Below are 21,280 nucleotides of genomic sequence, written 5' to 3' on the forward strand. Positions count from 1 at the left end.
ACAACTAACCATTGAGTGAGCGCAGGCCTTCTGAGGGTGAGGGCTGTTTGAGGAACTGCTCAGCCTGCTCCCTCCTCTTGGACTCGTACTCCAGAGCCTCCTGAAGTTTCCTCTTTGCCTTCTTCTCCTTCTTCAAGCGCTTCTGGATTATTGCTGCGGGGAAAAGAAAGAAAAGGACAACTATATCAACTTACTTTTATTTAAACCTTTTCTATCCAAGCAAGTCAATTAGGAATAAATTGATATTTCCAAAGACTTGGCAAGTGGCCATTGTGGTAAAAGACAAGCGAAACTTGACCAAACTACAGGGCAGAAACATGTGGCAAACAACAGAGTTGAAACTGAGTTTGAGGTAACATTCAAGCCAAAATTTTAACATGGAATGTTCACTCAAAATCATTAATTGATGTCAAAGGGAGATTGAGGACACTTAGGCTGGCTCATGCTGGAAATTAGACTTGCCTGAATTCTTAGCAAACTATATTGAATTCAAAGCAGCAAACTGCTAGAGGGACTTAGAAAATAGTTTTATGTAATTGGCTCATTAAATAATAGAGTATTTTATTAAACTTGTGCAGCGCTTTAAATAACACAAGTGTGTTAACTTAAGTGTTATTTGTGTCACTTTTGTTTAGAATGATGATGAATCATTCATTTTGATAATTCAATATGTGTCCATAATTAGCTGATCTCTCGCAGTGGTGGGGGACAATACTAAGTGGTTCATTGGAAGCGGTTGCACAGAAACACACGGCAGTTTTCTTATGTATGTTTGACCGTTTTCATTATTTAGATGTGTGTGTTAAAGTGTTTTAATGAGCTTTGAAGCATGCATACCTCTGTACACACGCACTCTCACACACGCACTCTCTCTCAGTCCGTACCTCTGTTCTTCTGTTCGATAGCGAGCTGTTTCTCCAGGGTCTCCCGGAGCTCTCTTTCCCTGAACAGCTCCATCTTTAGTTCCGTCTTCTCCAGCTGCACCTGCTTCTCTTGGGCCCGTGCGTTGTCAATCGCAACCTTCAGCAGGCCCTGCACACATACACACACACACATCAGTTAGTACAAACACACACACACACACACACACACACACACACACACATTTGCACAAACACACACATACACACACAAAGACATGTATGAGTACAAATACACGCATGCAAACATGGACACACACAACCACACACAATTTGAAATAGTGAAACCCTAAAAAAAGTTATCCTTTTAAAATAAAACTATACTAAATATATTCACGTCACCAAAAAACGGATTAAAACACACTGTTTAGCAATGGTATACATTAGCCTCAACAACACCCTCTAAGGTAGCAAAGCTATTTTCTGTCCTCCTCTGGGTACATTGACAATTCAAAACCTAGGAGGTACATGGTTCTCACCCCCTCAATAAACTTACACAGTAATTATGATGACTTCTGGATGACTTTTTCCAACCTATCAGAGCTCTTGCTGTATGAACTAACATGTTGTCCACCCAATCAAAGGATCAGAGAATTAATCTATTACTGAAAGCATAAGGTACAGCTAGCTAGCACTGCAGTGCATTGGGTGTTGTGAGTAGTTGACTCAATGAGAAAGGCAATAGGTTAAACAGTTTTGAACAAATACATATCTTCAAAAATTAAGGAGAAGCGAGAGAGAGAGAGAGAGCGAGCTAGTTTAATCTTCGTAAAAATGTTTGCCTCTTCTTAGTTTAACTTTCACTTACTTAGCTAATGCAGCAAATTTAGCCTAACGTTACTCAACAACCTGACTCAAAACAGAGAATAATGCTATTCATGTTAGCTAGCTGGCTAAGGCTATCCAACTCTGCAACTCTTCCAAGTCAAGATAAGCCTGCCAGTGTAACTGTTAAACAGCTTGTTGTACACTGTACTGCGTAATTGTACACATGGATTGTGGGTTTACTAACACATTAGTTCTAGTTGTTGACTATAACGTTGATATGGTGACAACGATGTAGGCTGTTAGCGGTTATGGTATTAAGGTTTGGCTAGGAGATGTTTTTGTCCTTGGTCACAGACAGCTATTGTGTTGTGCACTAAAGTCCTCAAGCGAAATAAAAAAAGTGAGAGCAGGAAAGCACGTAGATGCGATAATAAATTATAGAACGAGTCCAGAGATGATGCTGAATGTGGCTGCTATGAAAGTGAACTGTGTGTGGGGCTAACCAGGGGTGTATTCATTCTGCCGATTCTATTGCAAAATGTTTCTTAAACAGAAGCAAACGTAACGGGGAAGGACCTGCCTGGATTTGTCAAATAGAAACTCTCATTTTCGTTGCAAAACAGATCTGTTTAGAATAATGATTACATTATTGAATGTGTCAGTTTGATTACTCCTATGTGTCTCTCGACCTGTACACCTACGTTATAAACTTTAACTTGTAGGCTAGGTTGTAGCTATCTCATGATGGGTATAGGGAAAATGTGAGTATCATCTAGTAGCCTAAACCTATCAATGTTACATTGAGCTGTGTGAATGGGATATGAATGACAGTCATACAATATGCTGTAATAGAAATAAGGCCATGCTCATAAAAAAAACAATTGTTCTCCCTAATCTTAAACAGCACCGACTGCCACTGATTAATATACACTACACACCTCACTATACACATCAATATCCACATCAATACACAATCATAGAAAACAATCACGTTTTTCAGTAAAAAGGTCCTCAATCAGCCTTTTGAATTGCCCTAAAGGCACCAATTCATCCAACTTTAGAGAGCCTTGGAGACCATTCCACAAGCAATGTGCAAAAAAAAAGAAACCAGGGATCTCCAGAGTTAGCCACCCCTAAGACCATGTGTGGTATTTCAAACAAGTTAATAAGTTAACAATGAAGTATGGTAAGGTGGCAGTTTATGCAGGAGGGCTTTATAAACAAAAAGAGTGCAATGCATCAATCTGACTTTGCTGAAAGCTACTTTATTGAGGAAAAATGTACTTACTATGACTGTGATATGTGGTTTTGCCACCGAGCTATCTTAAGATGAATCCACTAACTGTAAGTCACTCCGGATAAGAGCGTCCTCTAAATGACTAAAATGCCAAATGTAAACCTAAATCTACGAGACTTCAGAGAGGGCCAGCCTACTTTCGGATAGAGAATGCAGTGATTGCAGAGGCCCGTAATAAAGCATAGTGTGTTTTGAGTAGAGTAGAGAGTAGAGTATTACTTTATTAATCCCAATTTGAGAAATTGTTTTATCACAGCATACATCATCAATGACTTACAGGAACAGGACATGCAACAATGACCAACATGATAAGCAACAACAAATACATTGTTATACATTGTTAAATAGGAAGACCTCATAAAAAACGTTGATCAATTACACTCGTTAAAAAGCCTCATGGCTGTGGGTAAAAATGACGGTCTAAACCTCTCTGTGGAACTTCTGGGCAGTATGAACCTGCTACTGAAGCTGCTCCTGTGTTGCATTAGAGTGCTGTGGAGTGGGTGGGTGTCATTGTCCATGTGTGTTTTTCCTTGCAGACTTTTATGAGAAAGTCCTGCATTGATTCCAGGCTGCAGCCAATTGTAGCACTGGCTTTCTTGATAATTTAGTCAAGCTTGTTTAAGTCCTCCTTAGTTGAATTCCCTTTCCAGCACACAATAGCATAGGTCACTACACTCACCAGGACACTGCTATAGAACATGCAAAGCCTTTGTAACATACATAAAAATATCTAAGCTTCCTTTAAAAGTAGTCTGGATTTTTATTTTTTGTAAACACTGTGAGAGTTCTTCTTCCAGTTAAGTTTGTTGTCTACTATTATCAGTGGAGCGAGGTTGGACAATGGCATTTACTTGTTTTTGTTAACCTGAGATTATGCTTTACTAATAATAGCCTACTTGTTACTAAAATGTCTAACCTTTACATGTGAGCTAGCTTATGTGTACACTTGATTCTTTGAAGTGAAGTGTTTAAACTTGTTTTAATTGTTCACTTAAAACTACTATTCAGGATTGACTAGTGTCAATGTTGATTAATCACAGCTCACAATCCTGCAATAAAGAGGGGAAGGGAATCTTTCTAATTTGTCTGTGTTGTATTCTCAAATGAACATTACTTACCTGTTTGTTCAGTTTTATAATGGACGTTTATGTGCTCAATTGTACCATCTTAATTTTGCAGCGGATAGTACTTTAAACATGAATATGCTTTTAGGCCCAAGAAAACGATACATCTACAGACACACAAAGCACACAAAATAATAGGAGAATCGCATATTCATGCACAAACATTTGTTTGTGCTGAAACGTTTATTTTTCCACTGAGATTTAAGATTCTGGATAAGTTTAAGCTCTATTTGATTGTCAATTTTTTTCAGGATATCAGCCATGTGAACCCATTTTGCAAATGATAATGGTATGCAAAGCCAATGCAGCCATAGGCATTAGCCTTATGGGCATTTGCAATGCACCTCTTAACATTGTGCATCTGAAGGATAAAATTAACTTAACTAACACATTGTTTACATATTGTCGCCTTTATGTTTCAATTTAAAAACGATACCAGTAGTCAATGTATATGAGGCTAATAATTTACTCAATGTTGTACATGCCGTGTGCTGACATTAAACTGTTTGGAGCAAATACAACCCTTGTAATCTATGCGGTGAAATGTCTGGAAGCAGGAGATGATGGGATGCTTAGTTTAAAACATACACAAAACTATTACTACTACTACCAAGTTAAATGCCAGATACTTTCTCCCATAAGGTCTGAGTGGCACTTGGAGGTGACACTGTGATAATGAAGATGGCTTGCCTAAGACTACCACAACAATTGCATTGTCTATGCTAAGAAGGTGTCGTACGTCAAGGTGTCGTACGTCAACTGTAAGCCCTCTATAGCAGAGTCATGAGAGAATTTCTTTAAGTGGCTCAGTTCATTGTTGTGTGTGAAGTCATGATAAACTATGATAAATTGCATCCAATGGCTTCAATATATAAGCAGTACCATTCTTACTGTATATACCAGGGGTATTCAACTCTTACTCTCTTACTCTGCTGGTTTTCTGTTCTACCTGATAATTAGCTGCACACACCTGGTGTCCCAGGTATAAATCAGTCCTTATTAGAGGGGAACAATGAAAAAATGCAGTGGAACAGGCTTCGAGGTCCAGAGATGAGTTTGAGAGATATATACAATAAAGCCATAGTCTATAACCGGTATGACCGGTATGAATGTCGACTCAATGATTTGTCTTCTGCTATTTAATGAAAGGCATGACCTAATCTTATAAAATAAGCCCATTTGAATTCTTAATTTCTTAAACTCATCAACATGCTTTTTGAAAAATTACTTTTTGTCAATTCAGATACCCAGATATTTATAAGCAGGGACACGGTCAATGAGGACACCATCCAATGCACATATGCATAAATCATTAGTTACATTTTTATGTGATTTTGGAGAGTAACATATACTGTACCTGCTTTTACCTGCGTTAAATTCCCATTTCAGTTCAACAAAGAATTTGCCTTTGAAGGCAGATTGAAACTTCGAAAGAGCCTGGTCAACCGTGGGGGCAAAAGCATAAAGATATATGTTCTCATTTCAAATCAAATCCAATTTTATTGGTCACATACACGTATTTAGCAGATGTTATTACGGGTGTAGCGAAATGCTTGTAAACCAAATTATTGCCTGGGGGCTAGAAACACGGCTGCCCTACCTATCGGCGCCATTTTCAATGTTTTGCAGATAGACCAACATTGTTAGACAGTAAAACGTACAGGACCTAAACTCGATCCCTGTGGAACACCATTCGTAGTATCAAGGAAATCTGAATCAACACCATCAGAAAAAACACATTGTGTCCTGTCTGTCAAGTAATTTCCAAATCAATTACACCTGATGCTGATTGCAGAATCAGGAATCAATAATGAGTGGTCAACAGTATCGAAAGCCTTCGATAAGTCAATAGCAGCAGCACAGTAGTTCATCCTATCCATACCCCTTACCACATAATTTAACACCAAAGTTGCAGCAGAGATGCTGCTATGACCCGGCCTGAAACCAGACGGGTGAACATTTAGAATACATTTCATAGCTAGGAAGGATCTAAGTTGACTGTTGATTAGTGATTCTACAATTTTTGCTTTGATATAGGGGATCATTATTTTGGTCGGAGGGGTCACCACCTTTCTGGAGAGGGAGCACGTGGGCTGCCTTCTAATCCCTGGGGATAGCACCCGAAATAGGAGGCTGGGAGAGGGAAGAGCAGTCATCAGTCGACTGCTCTTCCCTCTCCCAGAGTCAATTAAACCACCATTGCTTTCAAATAAAAAGCCTGCCAATACTGATTAAAACCATCACTTATCTCATTCTTCTCAGTAATGATGCCAGAGTCTGACTTGCTTAGGCAGGTCAGGAGAGGAATTTCCACACTTCCGTGCATTAACTGATTTACAAAATGTTGACGGATCCCCAGCAGAGTCTGTGATAAAACGTAGAATGTAGATTGATTTAGCTTTCTTAATTGAGGAAAATCTACTGTATTTTTCAATTGCCTGAAATGCTGCCAATCAGCTATCAAGGCAGTTTTTCTAACTTTGGTCCAGGCCTGATTTCTAATCATAATGAGATCTGAAAGTTCTATGGAGAACCATGGATTTGTTCTATTTTACCTCTAAGGCATTTAAAGGGCTTGTGTATGGCTGCCAGAGATACAGTATAAAAATAGATGAGAAAAGTTCTAGAGATAATTCAGGGTCAGGCATGCAGCTAATAGAGGAACGATGAGAACAATATTTATCATGAAAAATGGCTGGGGAAAATTTGAAAATGTATCTTCATAATTATACGAGGATCAATTTTGTTTCTGTTTTGTATCTCTAATACATGCAATAGACCGGGTTCGTTGTTTAGCAACAAAACTGACCGGTGCGCAACTATGGAGCAAAATAGACTGTTCGACTTGTAAACAGCATGTAAACTATATTTTGTCTCCAAATGTTAATTGAAAACATAATAACATTTTCACAATAGCATATGTTGTTTCTCAACTACATCTTTAGAGTTGTTGGATAGCTAGCTAGTGAATTTTAGCCATTTAAGCACAGACATGTCATCAGTCAAAACACCTGAAAACAACAGATGGTATCAATAACAACATACAACAAACTGAAATGAGCAACCAACGATTCCCCACTTGTCTAGCTAGCTGACTGTTCAGAATCATAACAACGCATGCCTTCCGGCAACATCGATGCACGCGCATCATTTTTGTTGTCAGCCAACCTGCCTATACAACAGTGATCACTGACGTCGTTGGCAAAGACTACACTTAATAATTACTTGTGGGGGCTATTTGTAAAAAATAAGGTCAATCAGCAAGGACTTTCTTAGCAAGGAGTTTCTTACATTCACCTGTGTAGGTTTGGAGATGAGTTGAGTCAGATGAATGTCAAGAGAAATATTCTTCAAAAGATCAGAGGCCAGAGTAAACCAATCCAGGTTCAAATCTATTAAAATCACTAATTCAGATGGGGGAGGGTAAATCCCTGCTACAAACAAATACACTACATGACCAAATGTTGAACATCTCATACCAAAATCATGGGCAATAATATGGAGTTGGTTCCCCCCCTTTGCTGCTATAACAGCCTCCACTCTTCTAGGAAGGCTTTAAACTAGATGTTGGAACATTGCTGCGGGGACTTGCTTCCAATAGGCCACAAGAGCATTAGTGAGGTCAGGTACTCACGTTGTGCCTGGGGGATTTGTCATGCTGTAACAGGATGGCTTTCCCCAAGTTGTTGCCACAAAGTTGGAAACACAGAATTGTCTAGAATGTCATTGAATGCTCTAACGTTAAGATTTCGCTTCACTGGAACTAAGGGGCCTAGCACGAACCATGAAAAACAGCACCAGACCATTATTCGTCCTCCACCAAACAGTTGGCACTATGCATTGGGACAGGTAGCGTCTCCTGGCATACGCCAAACTCAGATTTGTCTATTGGACTGCCAGATAGTGAAGTGTGATTAATCACTCCAGAGAACAGGTCCGATGGCGGCGAGATTTAAACCACTCCAGCCAACGCTTGGCATTGCGCATGATGATCTTAGGCTTGTGTGCGGCTGCTCGGCCATGGAAGCCCATTTCAACAAGCTCCCGATTAACAATTATTGTGCTGATGTTGCTTCCAGAGGCAGTTTGGAATTCAGAAGTGAGTGTTGCAACCGAGGACAGACGAGTTCAGCACGAGTTCAGTGCTTCAGCACTTGGTCCCGTTCTGTGAGCTTGTGTGGTCTACCACTTCGCGGCTGAGCCGTTGTTGCTCCTAGACGTTTCCACATCATAATAACAGCACTTACAGTTGCCCGGGGAAACGCTAGCATGACAGACATTTGACGAACTGTCTTGCTGGAAAGGATGCATCCTATGACGGTGCCACGTTGAAAGTCACTGAGCTCTTCAGTGAGGCCATTCTACTGCCAATGTTTGTCTGTGGAGATTGCGTGGATTTGTGCTTGATTTAATACACCTGTCAGCAACGGGTGTGGCTGAAAGGGTGTCCACATACAGTGCAATTGGGAAAGTATTCAGACCCTTCCCATTTTCCACATTTTACTACGTTACAGCCTTACTCGAAAATGTATTTATTTTAGAATTATCTCATCAATCTACACACAATACCCCAGAATGACAAAGTGAATACTGATTTTTAGACATTTTTGCAAATACATTAATCATAAAAAAAATAAAAACCTTTTTTAACATGAGATCAAAATTGAGCTCAGGTGCAAATTGATCATCCTTGAGAGGTTTCTACAAATTGATTGGAGTCCACCTGTGGTAAATTCAATTGATTGGACATGAGTTGGAAAGGCACGCACCTGTCTATATAAGGTCCCACAGTTGACAGTGCATGTCAGAGCAAAAACCATGAGGTCGAAGAATTGTCCGTAGAGCTCCGAGACAGGATTGTGTCGAGGCACAGATCTGGGGAAGGGTACCAAAAAAATTCTGCAGCATTGAAGGTCCCTAAGAACATAAGTCTTCCTTAAGCTGGCCGCCCAGCCAAACTGAGCAATCGGGGGAGAAGGTCTTTGGTCAGGGAGGTGACCAAGAACCCGATGGTCACTCTGACAGAGCTCCAGACTTCCTCTGTGGAGATGGGAGAACCTTCAAGAAGGACAACCATCTCGGCAGCACTCCACCAATGAGACCTTTATGATAGAGTGGCCAGACGGAAGCCACTCCTCAGTAAAATGCACATGACAGCCCTCTTGCAGTTTGCCTAAAGGCACTTAAAGGACTCTCAGACCATGAGAAACAAGGTTCTCTACTCTGATGAAACCAAGATTGAACTCTTTGGCCTGAATGCCAATTGTCACGCCTGGAGGAAAAATGGCACCCTCCCTACGGTGAAGCATTGAGGTGGCAACATCATGCTGTGGGGATGTTTTTCAGAGGCAGGAACTGGGAGACTAGTTAGGATCGAGGGAAAGATTAACAGAGATCCTTGACGAAAACATGCTCCAGAGCGCTCAGGACCTCAGACTGGGGCGGAGGTTTACTTTCCAACATGATAACGACCCTAAGCACATACAGTCAAGACAACACAGGAGTGGCTTTGGGACAAGACTCTGAATGTCCTTGAGAGGCCCAGCCAGAGCCCGGACTTGAACCTGATTGAACATCTCTGGAGAGATCTGAAAACTGACAGAGTTTGAGAGGATCTGCAGAGAAGAATGGAAGAAGCTCCCCAAATACAGGTGTGCCAAGCTTGTAGCATCATACCCAAGAAGACTTAAGGCTGTAATCGCTGCCAAAGGTACTTCAACAAAGTACTGAGTAAGGTACATTTGTCAATGTGATATAAATGTGCTATTTCATCTTTTGAATTTGCTAAAAATGCAAAGTCTTCTTGCTTTGTCATTATGTGGTATTGTGTGTAGATTGAAGAGGGGAAAAACATATTTAATTCATTTTTGAATAATGCTGTAACATAACAACATTTGTAAAAAGTGAAGGATTCTGAATACTTTCCAAACGCACCGTATAGTGTACATGTTTTGGCCTAAGGCCACATCTATAACCAAACACTCATACATTTTGGCGATAGTGACACTTAGAGTCGATAATGCCACAAGAGTCGATTTCACATACTGTATAGCGTCACCCATCAACCCTTTTTCAGTCTATCACATCTGAATATGTTGTAATCAGCAATTTCAATGTCCTTATACATAATCAAAACCTTTAGACAGGTCTCCGTGAGAACCAGAATATCAGGGCTCGTATAATGCACACAGACATCAAGCAGGTGCAACTTTGAAATCAAACTTTGCATGTTTACGTGCAACAGCCCAAGTCCTCTATGTGATTTGAAAACCGACGGTGTCGCCATATTTGTGGAAAATTAAAGTAACTGACCAAAACTGTGGGCAGGAGGGAGTTGATATCTCGAACACCTGTGCATGGGTGACAGTGGCCCTTAGCCGGTCCGCAGACTGTAGACAGACACAAATCTCTCACTATCGTGCTGACCACAATGATGGTGGTTGTGATGGAATTCAATGGAGAAGGAAGCGGGGGGATGGGACTGCCTCGGGCAGGGATGGTGGGAGCAGTGGATGGCATTGGGAGGCACTGTAGGCCGGTGGTATGAACAGCGGTTGTTGCCACTGGCCGAGAGCTGACACCCGGGTATGCCTCCATCGGGGTAAAACTGTTTGATAGCTGGATCGGATATTCCAGGATAGATAAAGGACGGCCAGACAGCCTCCCTTCCTCCTATGCCTGGGGAGGCTGGTGACTCTTGCTTCTGCCGCAGCTGAGCTACACAACAGGACAACCTCGCTTGATGGTGATGCATTTAGGGCAGATGAACCCCCGTCGCATCAGTTTCACCCTTTCTCTCTTCTCTTGAGTGGAAATCATCTCGCACTTATCGCATTTTGGCCCAGCCATGTGTAAAAACACCAGTACGCTAGCACTGATAGCCTGCTAGCTAGTAGCCAAGTAGGATCCAAGCTCGGGTCAGGTTGGAGTGGTCCCAGCCACAGGGGCTAATCGTGACACGAGCTTGTAAGACAGTATGGATAAAAAAACGGCAATCCAAATGTTGACCCAAACGATACAAAGAAATAAAATTACCATAGACTAGGCTAAAAACAGACGAAAACAAGCTAAGAATTCACAAGCCAAACAAATCACAAACACCGGTAACACACCAACTGGCCGTGACATCAATTTGAGGATGTGCGGCAAGTGTGGTTGGACCGGACCATAAGGCGAAGTAGTAAACAGGATAGCTGTTTGTTCACCCGAACCCACAATTACTAATAACCCATCCGCAACCGCCTATGTATGATGAAGTGAAAATCTGAGGCACACAGCCGACCCTAACCCCCTAAAATAGAAAATGCGCTTTAGGCTACAGTCTGAGACAGTGGAACGATTTTTTGACAGAGGATGCAGGATTTGTTTTGCCTGATATATTTAGATATATTTCTGCTTACAATTTCCAACATGTTGGTAGGCAATTTTTTGGTCAAATTGTTTACAATTAGATACATGCAGCTTCTCTTCTGTCATTATATATTGCTGTCAAAAACTAAATAAAACCTTGCTCACCAGAATAATATAATAAATCGATGGAATGAATGCTTCAATTTAGTTGAAATCTGTAAAGTTCTCTGTGATCTCTACTTGTTTTGTGGAGCAAAGGCTTTTAGGGACCAGCGAGAAAATGCAATTAACTCTAAAAAAACAGGAAATATTTTCCATGCAAAATTTCCAAATGACATCAGCTTGACCAGTTGAAAGGAAATAGAAAGCTTTGAAAATGACCCAACATGTTTCTGATAAGATTTCAAATCATTCCCATGGTGAATACCTAGGTCTGCTACACTAGGAAACCACACACTATTGAGAGACTTTGATATTACCGGCCACAATTGATATGGTGAAAACAATGTGTGGGGAGGCAGAGGCACAAAAACAGATAAACAAAGAATGTATGCTATTGCTAGCAATAAAGATAAAACTCTGACTGAACAACTCAAAAACTCCCTATTTATGCTCTCCAAATGGACGTTAGCTGTGAGGGCCGAGATACCCATGCATTGACTTTTGTTCGCTATATATGTCAGGGGATGCTATTCACAAAGACATATTGTTCTGTCTCACAATTCCTGAGCATGAAATGACACAGTGTGCTGCATGGCTTTATTGACAAAAAACAGATTCCATGAGATTGAATGGTGGGCTTTTGCTCCATCTATGGCGGAATGGCGGGCAGGCTTCTGCACTCTAGTTATGAATGTGTTTCCCTCTGCCATATGGACACATTGTATGATACACCGAGAGCAACTGGTGGCAAAAGAGCTGAGATATACTGCAGCAGGTAACTTTGATTATAAACTGCATCATACCACATCCACTGCGCACACTCCTGTTTGCAAATGTGTGGAGATATGGGATCAGAGGAAGACAATGTTCTCTCACACTGAGGCTTGGTGGTTATCTAGAGGGAGTGTTGGAAAGATGTATTCGCATTGAGAGAGTAACTGTTGTCATTCACAATGGAAGTAAAAAAAGACCTAGTTTATTTTCTGTGTAATGAAAAGGAAATGTGTCTCCTTGCCTATGTAACAGACATATTTGGGAAACTGAATGAACTGAACTCAAGCATGCAGGAGAAATACAAAAACATACTATAGATGAGTGACCAAAGCAGTGAATTCAGAGGAAATAATTATTACTGGAGAGAGTCTTTCAAAAGCAAACCATAAGTGTCACGAGTGACGATTGCTCACCTCCAACGCTTGGAAGAGCACATTGGAACCTACTTCCCAATCCGTTTGACCTTGATCCTGGTTCAGTTGACAAGCCGGTCAGTGAAATCGAACAGATGAGCTATCATGTGACTGAATGATGCAGACAATATCTTCACTGGTTTTGGTTCCTGACTCAAAGGGAATACATCGCCATCTCCCTCTGAGCATAAATGCCGCGTTCAAAACAATTGGGAACTCAGAACTGGGAACACGGAAATCTCAGACTTCAGTGCTTACAAGACAACTGCGAACTATGAAAAAAAGGAGCTCTGACTGGGATTCTTATGTTTATTTTTTTCATCCAACTCAGAAGCATTGGAATACCGTGGGAAGCATTGAAGTCAACATGGGCCAGCATCCCTGTGCTTTTGACACCTTGTAGACCATGCCTCGAATAATTAAGGCTGTTCTGAGGGCAAAAGGGGGCAATATTAGGAATGTATATTAGGAAAGCACTCAATATTAGGAATGTAATTCCTAGTTTTTTACACTCAGTGTATAGTTTTCTTCTAAAGTGTGTTAGATACTACTGCACTGTTGGAGCTAGAAACACAAGCATTTCGCTACACCTGCAATAACATCTGCTAAATATATGTATGTGACCAATACAATTTGATTTGAAGGAGTGACAGATTTATCTGACACCTCTTGATCATAGTGGTGAAATACAGGTGTACAGGGGAGAATGGGGGAGGATCATGCCTTTTCTATCATCTTCCAATCTATACTCCTTTTGCCTCTTTGGTCCTCCTATAAGGATTTATCCAACCTCTGACACTAAACTGAAGAAGATTATGATAGGAAAGATACACAGTAAAATATCAATACAGCTAGTCTCCCAAGACAGATAGGTTGCCTCACACATGAACAATGTTCCAGCATACATGTCTAATGTCCAGTTGGTAGTTGGAAATGGACTCACAGGAAATCCGCCCAGAGCCTTATCCTTTTGTGCCCTGGTTTAACGTTCCCACCGGATACAAAATTGGTAGCTAGCTAGATAGAGAGCTCTGAGGATATTTTCAATGAGTGTATTTTGCACGTGAGCAGTTTGCATGCACCATGATTGCTAAAGTTAGCATTCCACCACTGACTGGCTATGGCTATAATTAGTCTAGCTATCTGCGTATGCATGTCAGCGCCTCTGACATGTTTCCGAGGTGATTCTTTTTCAAGAGCACTATTCCTGCCCACATTTTAAGGCCCACCTACTCAAACTCGTGATTTGTTGGGAGAGATGAAGAGAAAACTCCCCATCTTTCTCAGACCTATTGCTGTTGCTCTAGGTCTGGGTTTTCCGAGACTAATTATCTCTGAATGATCACCACTGATAAACAAGCATCTTTACTCCTACTGTACAAGGACAACTCATTATTATAGTCTCCATTCTGTGTAGCGTCCGTTTTTACAATAATTACTCTCCAAATGCAGTGGGCTATAGCTTACTAATTGTTGGTTCCCGTGACCCCAATTTAGACTAAGTTGCTTTATCTCAATTTTCTGCTCAGTTTCATTTTGTTGATTTGTATATTACTATTAAACGCCAAGATCGTTATCAGAGATGACTTACTCAAGTATTGGAGTTGTGTGTGTGTGTGTCTGTGTCTGTGGTTTTCTAATTAACGCGTAGATCAAAGGGATAACCTTGGAGGACACTGTGCTCTGATGTCCACGTATTGGAGTATTGGAGCAGCGAGCAGGGCAGTGCTGTATCCACATCATTACACTCTGATATAGAACGCCAAGGCATTTATCTCTCTGACTGCTAGTGCTGAGCGATTAAGCGAAATGTCGGTTTTTAAACCTCTAATTGACCGACGTTGTTTTTTTCCGTGAGCTCGGTGCGCAGTTTCTCTAGAGATCAGATCTGTGCGACATAGTAGAAAGTTGTAGTTTCCAAAAGGCCAATATTCTACATAAAGTACCAGTCAAAAGTTTGGACACACCAACTCATTCAAGGGTTTTTCTTTATTTTTACTATTTTCTACATAGCAGAATAATAGTGAAGACATGAAAACTATGAAAAAACACATATGGAATAATGTAGTGACCAAAAAAATGTTAAACAAATCAAAATATATTTTGAAGTAGCCACCCGTTGCCTTGATGACAGCTTTGCACACTCTTGGCATTCTCTCGAACAGCTTTACCTGGAATGCTTTTCAAACAGTTTTGAAGGTGTTCCCACATATGCTGGGCACTTGTTGGCTGCTTTTCTTTCACTCTGCGGTCCAACTCATCCCAAACCATATCAATTGGGTTGAGGTCGGGTGATTGTGGAGGCCAGGTCATCTTATGCAGCACTCCATCACTCTTCTTATTGGTCAAATAGCCCTTACACAGCCTGGAGGTGTGTTGGGTCATTGTCCTGTTGAGAAACAAATTATAGTCCCACTAAGCGCAAACCAAATGTGATGACGTATCGCTGTAGAATGCTGCGGTAGCCATGGTGCTTAAGTGTGCCTTGAAAAAAATCACAGACAGCGTCACCAGCAAAGCACCCCCACACCATCACATCTCCTCCTCCATGCTTCACGGTGGGAACCACACATCATCCGTTCACCTACTCTGATTCTCACAAACCAAAAATCGCACATTTGACCTCATCAGACCAAAGGACAGATATCCACCGGTCTAATGTCCATTACTCGTGTTTATTGGCCCAAGCAAGTCCATTTTTCTTATTGGTGTCCTTTAGTACTGGTTTCTTAGCAGAAATTCAACCATGAAGGCCTGATTCACGCAGTCTCTTCTGAACAGTTGATGTTGAGATGTGTCTGTTACTTATTTATTTGGCTGCAATTTCTGAGGCTGGTAACTCTAATGAACTTACCCTATGCAGCAGAGGTAACTCTGGGTCTTTCTTTCCTGTGGCAGTTCTTATGAGAGCGAGTTTCATCATAGCGCTTGATGGTTTTTGCGACTGCACTTGAAGAAACGTTCAAAGTTCTGGACATTTTCCACATTGACTGACTGTCATTTCTTAAAGAAATGATGGACTGTCGTTTCTCTTTGCTTATTTGAGCTGTTCTTGCCATAATATGGACTTGACCTTTTACCAAATAGGGCTATCTTCTGTATAACACCCCTGCCTTGTCACAACACAACTGATTGGCTCAAACGCATTAAGAAGGAAAGAAATTCCACAAATGAACTTTTAACAAGGCACACCTGCTAATTTCAATGCATTCCAGTTGACTACCTCATGAAGCTGGTTGTGCCCTTGTGATTCCATATGTTTTATTTTATAGTTTTGATATCTTCACTATTTTTCTACAATGTAGAAAATAGTATGAAATAAAGAAAACACTTGAATGAGTAGGTTTGTCCAGCCTTTTGACTGGTACTGTAGTTTAGCGCAGAAAACCTGATAATTAACTACAATGACCATAATCCATAACACGCCAGCCTACTTGTCCGGTCTGTGTGGAATAGCCACGGACACAGAGAGTAAAGAACACGCGATCGAGAGGGATAGAAAGCAGTTGCTTCGCGAAGTAGCTTTACCTTAAAATACATGATCTAAGTGATTGATAGTTTGTAGTCAGCAGTCATAAAAATATGCCTTATTTATTTTTGAACTACTTAAATAGGGATTTTGTCAGATAGCTGCAGCTCTATAGAGATGAGATGATGACTTGGAATTAAATAATGAAGTCATCATAATAAATATAAGAATGGAATCCGAAATAGAAAAAAAAGTATTTTATTATTTTTTAAATAATTGAACTGAAACAGAACCAACCTCAAAAAGCACTATTGGCTCACTACTACTGACTGCAGGGTCCCTATTCATGTCTCAGAGCATGAGCTCTGACCTGTGATCAGTTTTACCATTCAGATCACAGTGAATAAGATTATTATGGTATGGATTCTAGATCAGAACTTCCATCCTGAGATGATTTGTGAATTCTGGCCCTAGTCTTTACAGTTGCAGGCTAAATGGCACTCAGACAAATGGCTATACTAACTGATGTTTTCTTTACTCTATTGCGTATTAGCTAGGATATTTTCTATTGATTCTCTGTAGACTATTGCTGAGGCCTACCTGTATAGTATAGCTAAGGCCTGCCTGTAGAGTATTGGTAAGTTGAACCTGCATAGTATTGCTAAGGCCTACCTCTATTGAGCATTTGTAAGACATACTTGTATTGTGAGGAGTATATTACTAAGGTGAATGTGAGGCCACTGTACCTGTGTGTTGTTAGTGAGAACAGTCTATATTGGTCTGACCTACATGCACTGTATATACCCTGTCAATGAATAAGGCCTATAGCATACCTGTATGTTAGTGAGAAGAGTCTCTTTCAGTCAGACCAACTGTACCTGTATGTTAGTGAGAGTCTCAAATGGTCAGACCTAAGTGTATGTTAGTGAGGAGCACCTCCATTGGTCAGGCCCACTGTACCTGTATGTTAGTGAGAAGAGTCTCTATTGATGACAGGCCGTCTGGGAACAGGAATGGCGAAGGGAAGCCAGGTGGTAGACCCTGTCCAGTCAATGACAGCCTCTCGTAGCTGTCTCTCGCAGTCGGGGTGCACATTGGATTGTCGTCTAGAATTAGACCCAAAACAAGAATACAGAACAAGTCAGGACAAGTAGCCTGCTGTGTATTTAAACATAAGATTGACTCTTATTCGTTCACAACAGTGTTTATATAGGTAGTAAACTCTAAGATGCAGGCAATAGGAGCTCTCAGGTCCACTCTGATAGACAATCCAGTCCAGGCGTGAATCTCAAAAGTATTTCTTTAAATATGCGCCTCCTTCTTAAATTGCAGGAGAAGATCCAAGGTTGACTGCCCTACACTGTCTCTCTCAGGCTCTAAGCCAACATCCATCCAGGACATAAATTCAGCTTTTCCCAGTGAATGGATGTAATCATGTGCATCCCAAATAAGAAGAAGCAGGGCTACAGAGCTCAATTACCTCAGGTGGTTCAGCTTCCTTTGTGTACGCACGCACGGGTGCCTGTCAAACCTATAGTATGGCATCATGTACACATTATCGAGAGAGAAAGTAATATATATATCAATAGAGAGAGAGAGAGAGAGAGAGAGAGAGAGAGAGAGACCAGCCATGTTTCTGACATTATATCTATACTCTGTCAGGAAGAGGTGCCACATTATGTTTATGTCTGGAAAGCCTTTAGTCAACCACTAACAATACAAACACACCACACAAAAAACACACGCGTACATGCACACACACACACCTCAAAATGATATATTATGTGCCATCAATTCCTTGTTAACTCAATTTTTATCAAATCCACTTTGATTCTTTTAACACTGCACTCTGGCTGTGTTCTGTGCAGGTTCTCTCTCTTCCCTCTCATCCACTATTCATACATGTTTATGTGTCAGAGTGATCCTGCACAAACACAGGCAAGCTCTCTCTCTCTCCTCCTCCTCTCTCTTTCCCCCCTCACAGTCTCTCCTATCTCTCTCGCCCTTTTCTCTCTCCCTCCTCAGTCTCTCTGTCCTGTCTCTCTCTCTCTCTCTCTCTCTCTCTCTCCTCCTCCTCCTCCTCCTCTCTCTTTCCCTCCTCACAGTCTCTCCTCTCTCTCGCGCTTTCGCTCTCTCATCCTCAGTCTCTCTCCCTCCACCCTCCCTCTCCCTCCTCAGTCTCCTCTCTCTTTCTCCCTTTCTCCATCTCTTTCTCTTTCTCTCTCTCCATCCTCACAGTCTCTCTCCCTCCACACTCACTCTCCCTCCTCACAGTCGCTCTCCTCTCTCTCGCTCTCCCTCCTCCCTCTCTCCCTCCACATAGAGAAAGAGATAGAGACGCTCTCCTCCTAACAATATTCAGCCAAGTGGTAGGAACAGCTGGTCGGCCATTAATTAGTTTAAAGTATTTATTTCACCCATCCTCAGAGCAGATAGAGCCAAAACATTGGAGATTATTTTGAACATCTGCAAATGCCCTGGAAACATGGACTCACTGGCAGGCAGTGGATCCACAGTTTTTATTTTTTTTTGGAGACGGAAAAAGTGAAGTATGCAATGTTGGTCCGTGGGGGATGTCAACAACATTTCTCTTCTTTTTTTTACTCTCTTTTTGTATCTTTTCATTCCTGTTGATTAATTTGAATGCATGGATGTAGACTTTGGGATGGCGACTGACTGAAGCAGACTTGAGGAGAGAGTTCCCGAGTTTAAAATTGTTTTTATGACTAAATACACCATTAAATAACCATTTTACTGCATATTGCAGATTTACTAAGTTTATATGGTAGATGATGTCCGGAAAAAATAAAGTGAAGGGGGAACCAGGAACTTTAGCAAACAACTCCCTCTCAGCCAATGATGGCGGCAACGACTACCACCAGCAAAGACAACTTGACCATCTCCTCCCTGGTGGCCGAATTGGAGAAGAACCGTGCTGCCCTCTTAGCTGAGATGGAAACCTCGCTAACAATGTCCCTCTCGCCCATACAATCATCGCTGGACGTGATTCGTCTGACAGTGGAATCATATGGCCTTCGTCTGACTGACATAAAGAAGGCTCTTTCTGACCACAGTGACAGGCTGACACCCTCGAAGCCACGGTGGTTGTGCGCCATCATAAAAGACAAAATGGACGACCTGCGATGCAATTCGTAACTCCGCCAGAGTTGGTCAGAGTGCACCACTCATTGAGAGATAGGCCGGCAAAGGGTGAGTGACCACATCCAATGCTAATGATATTCCTCCACTACCAGGAGAAGGAACAGGTGCTGGAGTTAGCAAGGAACTTTTCTATCAGGGGAATAAAATGTTCCTATTCCAGGACCTGAGCACTCAACTCACCAAGAAACGTGCCACTTTCAATGAAATGAAAGTTGTAACAGGGGGGCATCAAGTTTACACTCCGCCTTTCTACACTCCGCCATCTGGCAGAGCTGCATTTTTACTACCAGGACATGAAGTGCAAGTTCAACACAGCAGCAGAGGCTGAGTCCTTTTACAACCAGCATCGGTTCAGCTGAGTTATATGTGAACTATCCCACTATGCGCACCCCGAAGTTAAATATCAGACAATATGTGCAGTACACTGGATCATTTTGTACAAACCCAATTTACTTTTTTTTTACCCCCTTTTTCTCCCCAATATCATGATATCCAATTGCGATCTTGTCTCATCTTGGCAACTCCGCAACAGGCTCGGGAGAGGAGAAGGTGGAGTCATGCGTCCTCCGAAACATGACCCGCCTAACCAGGCTCCTTAACACCCGCCCGCTTGACCTGGAAGCTGCACCAATGTGTCGGGGGACACACAGTTCAACTGGCGACCGGGGTTAGCTCGCAGGCACCCGGCCCGCCTCAAGGAGTTGCTAAGGTCGCGATGAGCCAAATAAAGCCCCACTGGCCAAACCCTCCCCTAACCCCGGGTGATGCTGGTCCAATTGTGCACCGCTCTATGGGACCCCTGGTCATGGCCGGATCGAACCCGGGTCTGTAGTGACGTCTCAAGCACTGCGATGCAGTGCCTTAGACCGCTGTGCCACTCGTGATGCCTTCCTACTGACTTTTTAAATAGACAACTGGCTGGACACATGAAACTCTGGTTATGTTGTGGTTAAACAGGTGACACTTGTTTACTTATTTTCTACAGTAGTATAACTGTGTTCCTCACGCATATGGAGTTGGAATTTTAACGTCACGTGAGCCTTACAGTGGGATCATATCGACTCATTAAAGACCATATCGGCAATGTACATAACTTTTCATTCCTGTTTCATTTGGCACCAACTTGATGGATTGCCAAGGACTGAGAAAAGATGTCATCTCTTTTCTCATCATTTCTGTCTGATCATTCCACTCACTCAAGAAAGGATCGCTTGCGTGAATTCACAGCTAAAGTTAAGTGTAGCCAACATTTATGTTACAACCATTAATATGTTTACTTATACTATGGGAATATTTTCCTTTACCTGTTTTGGTGTCGCTTGGTTGGCTAATGTATGTAACTATCCTAACCGTTTAACCATTAACCTTTGAGTTCTACTGCGTCTTCAGTTGTTTCTTTTGGGGGAAGTGTAAGTAACCTGTGACTCTATTCTCTGCACTGACACGTGAGCTAAATAGTATGGCCCAAACACAAACATAAGCAGGTCGCTTTCCCGCATGGTGTTCTGATTTGATTTTCATTCACAGCCACTGGCAGGCCAATGCCCAGGAACCTATCCCCGCCTCTTCTTCGTTGAAGAGTCTGAAAGCAGATATTATATTTTTTCAACACATGTACATAATACTTACCAGCATAGACTTTCTAGGGCATGGCTTGTGCACATTTTTTAAAATCTAAATGTAACATTAGTGTAACGGCTTTCCTCTTCCTCTTCTAAGGAGGAGTAGCAAGGATCGGACCAATACGCAGCGTGGTAAGTGTCCATGATACTTTAATAATAACTGAACACGACTCGATACAAAAATAACAAAGTAAATGGAAACGAAAACCGAAACAG

The 21,280-nt window shown here is 41.6% G+C and overlaps 1 protein-coding gene across 6 annotated transcripts in view; it reads right to left on the reverse strand.

Moving 5' to 3' along the window:
- The window catches only part of LOC110519943 (dachshund homolog 1), a 248,041-nt gene that overhangs the window by 8,819 nt on the left and 217,942 nt on the right, over window positions 1–21,280 (reverse strand). For all 6 annotated transcript variants that reach the window (XM_036974002.2, XM_036974003.2, XM_036974001.2 and 3 more), the window contains 3 exons: window positions 17,241–17,386; window positions 885–1,032; window positions 10–153 (listed from right to left, as the gene is read on the reverse strand). In XM_036974002.2, the coding sequence (XP_036829897.1) occupies window positions 10–153; window positions 885–1,032; window positions 17,241–17,386 (438 nt within the window). The remainder of the gene's footprint in view (window positions 1–9; window positions 154–884; window positions 1,033–17,240; window positions 17,387–21,280) is intronic.

Source organism: Oncorhynchus mykiss, chromosome 3, assembly GCF_057628025.1.
Source record: "Oncorhynchus mykiss isolate SJ-2025 chromosome 3, ASM5762802v1, whole genome shotgun sequence".
Taxonomy (NCBI): Eukaryota; Metazoa; Chordata; class Actinopteri; order Salmoniformes; family Salmonidae; genus Oncorhynchus; species Oncorhynchus mykiss.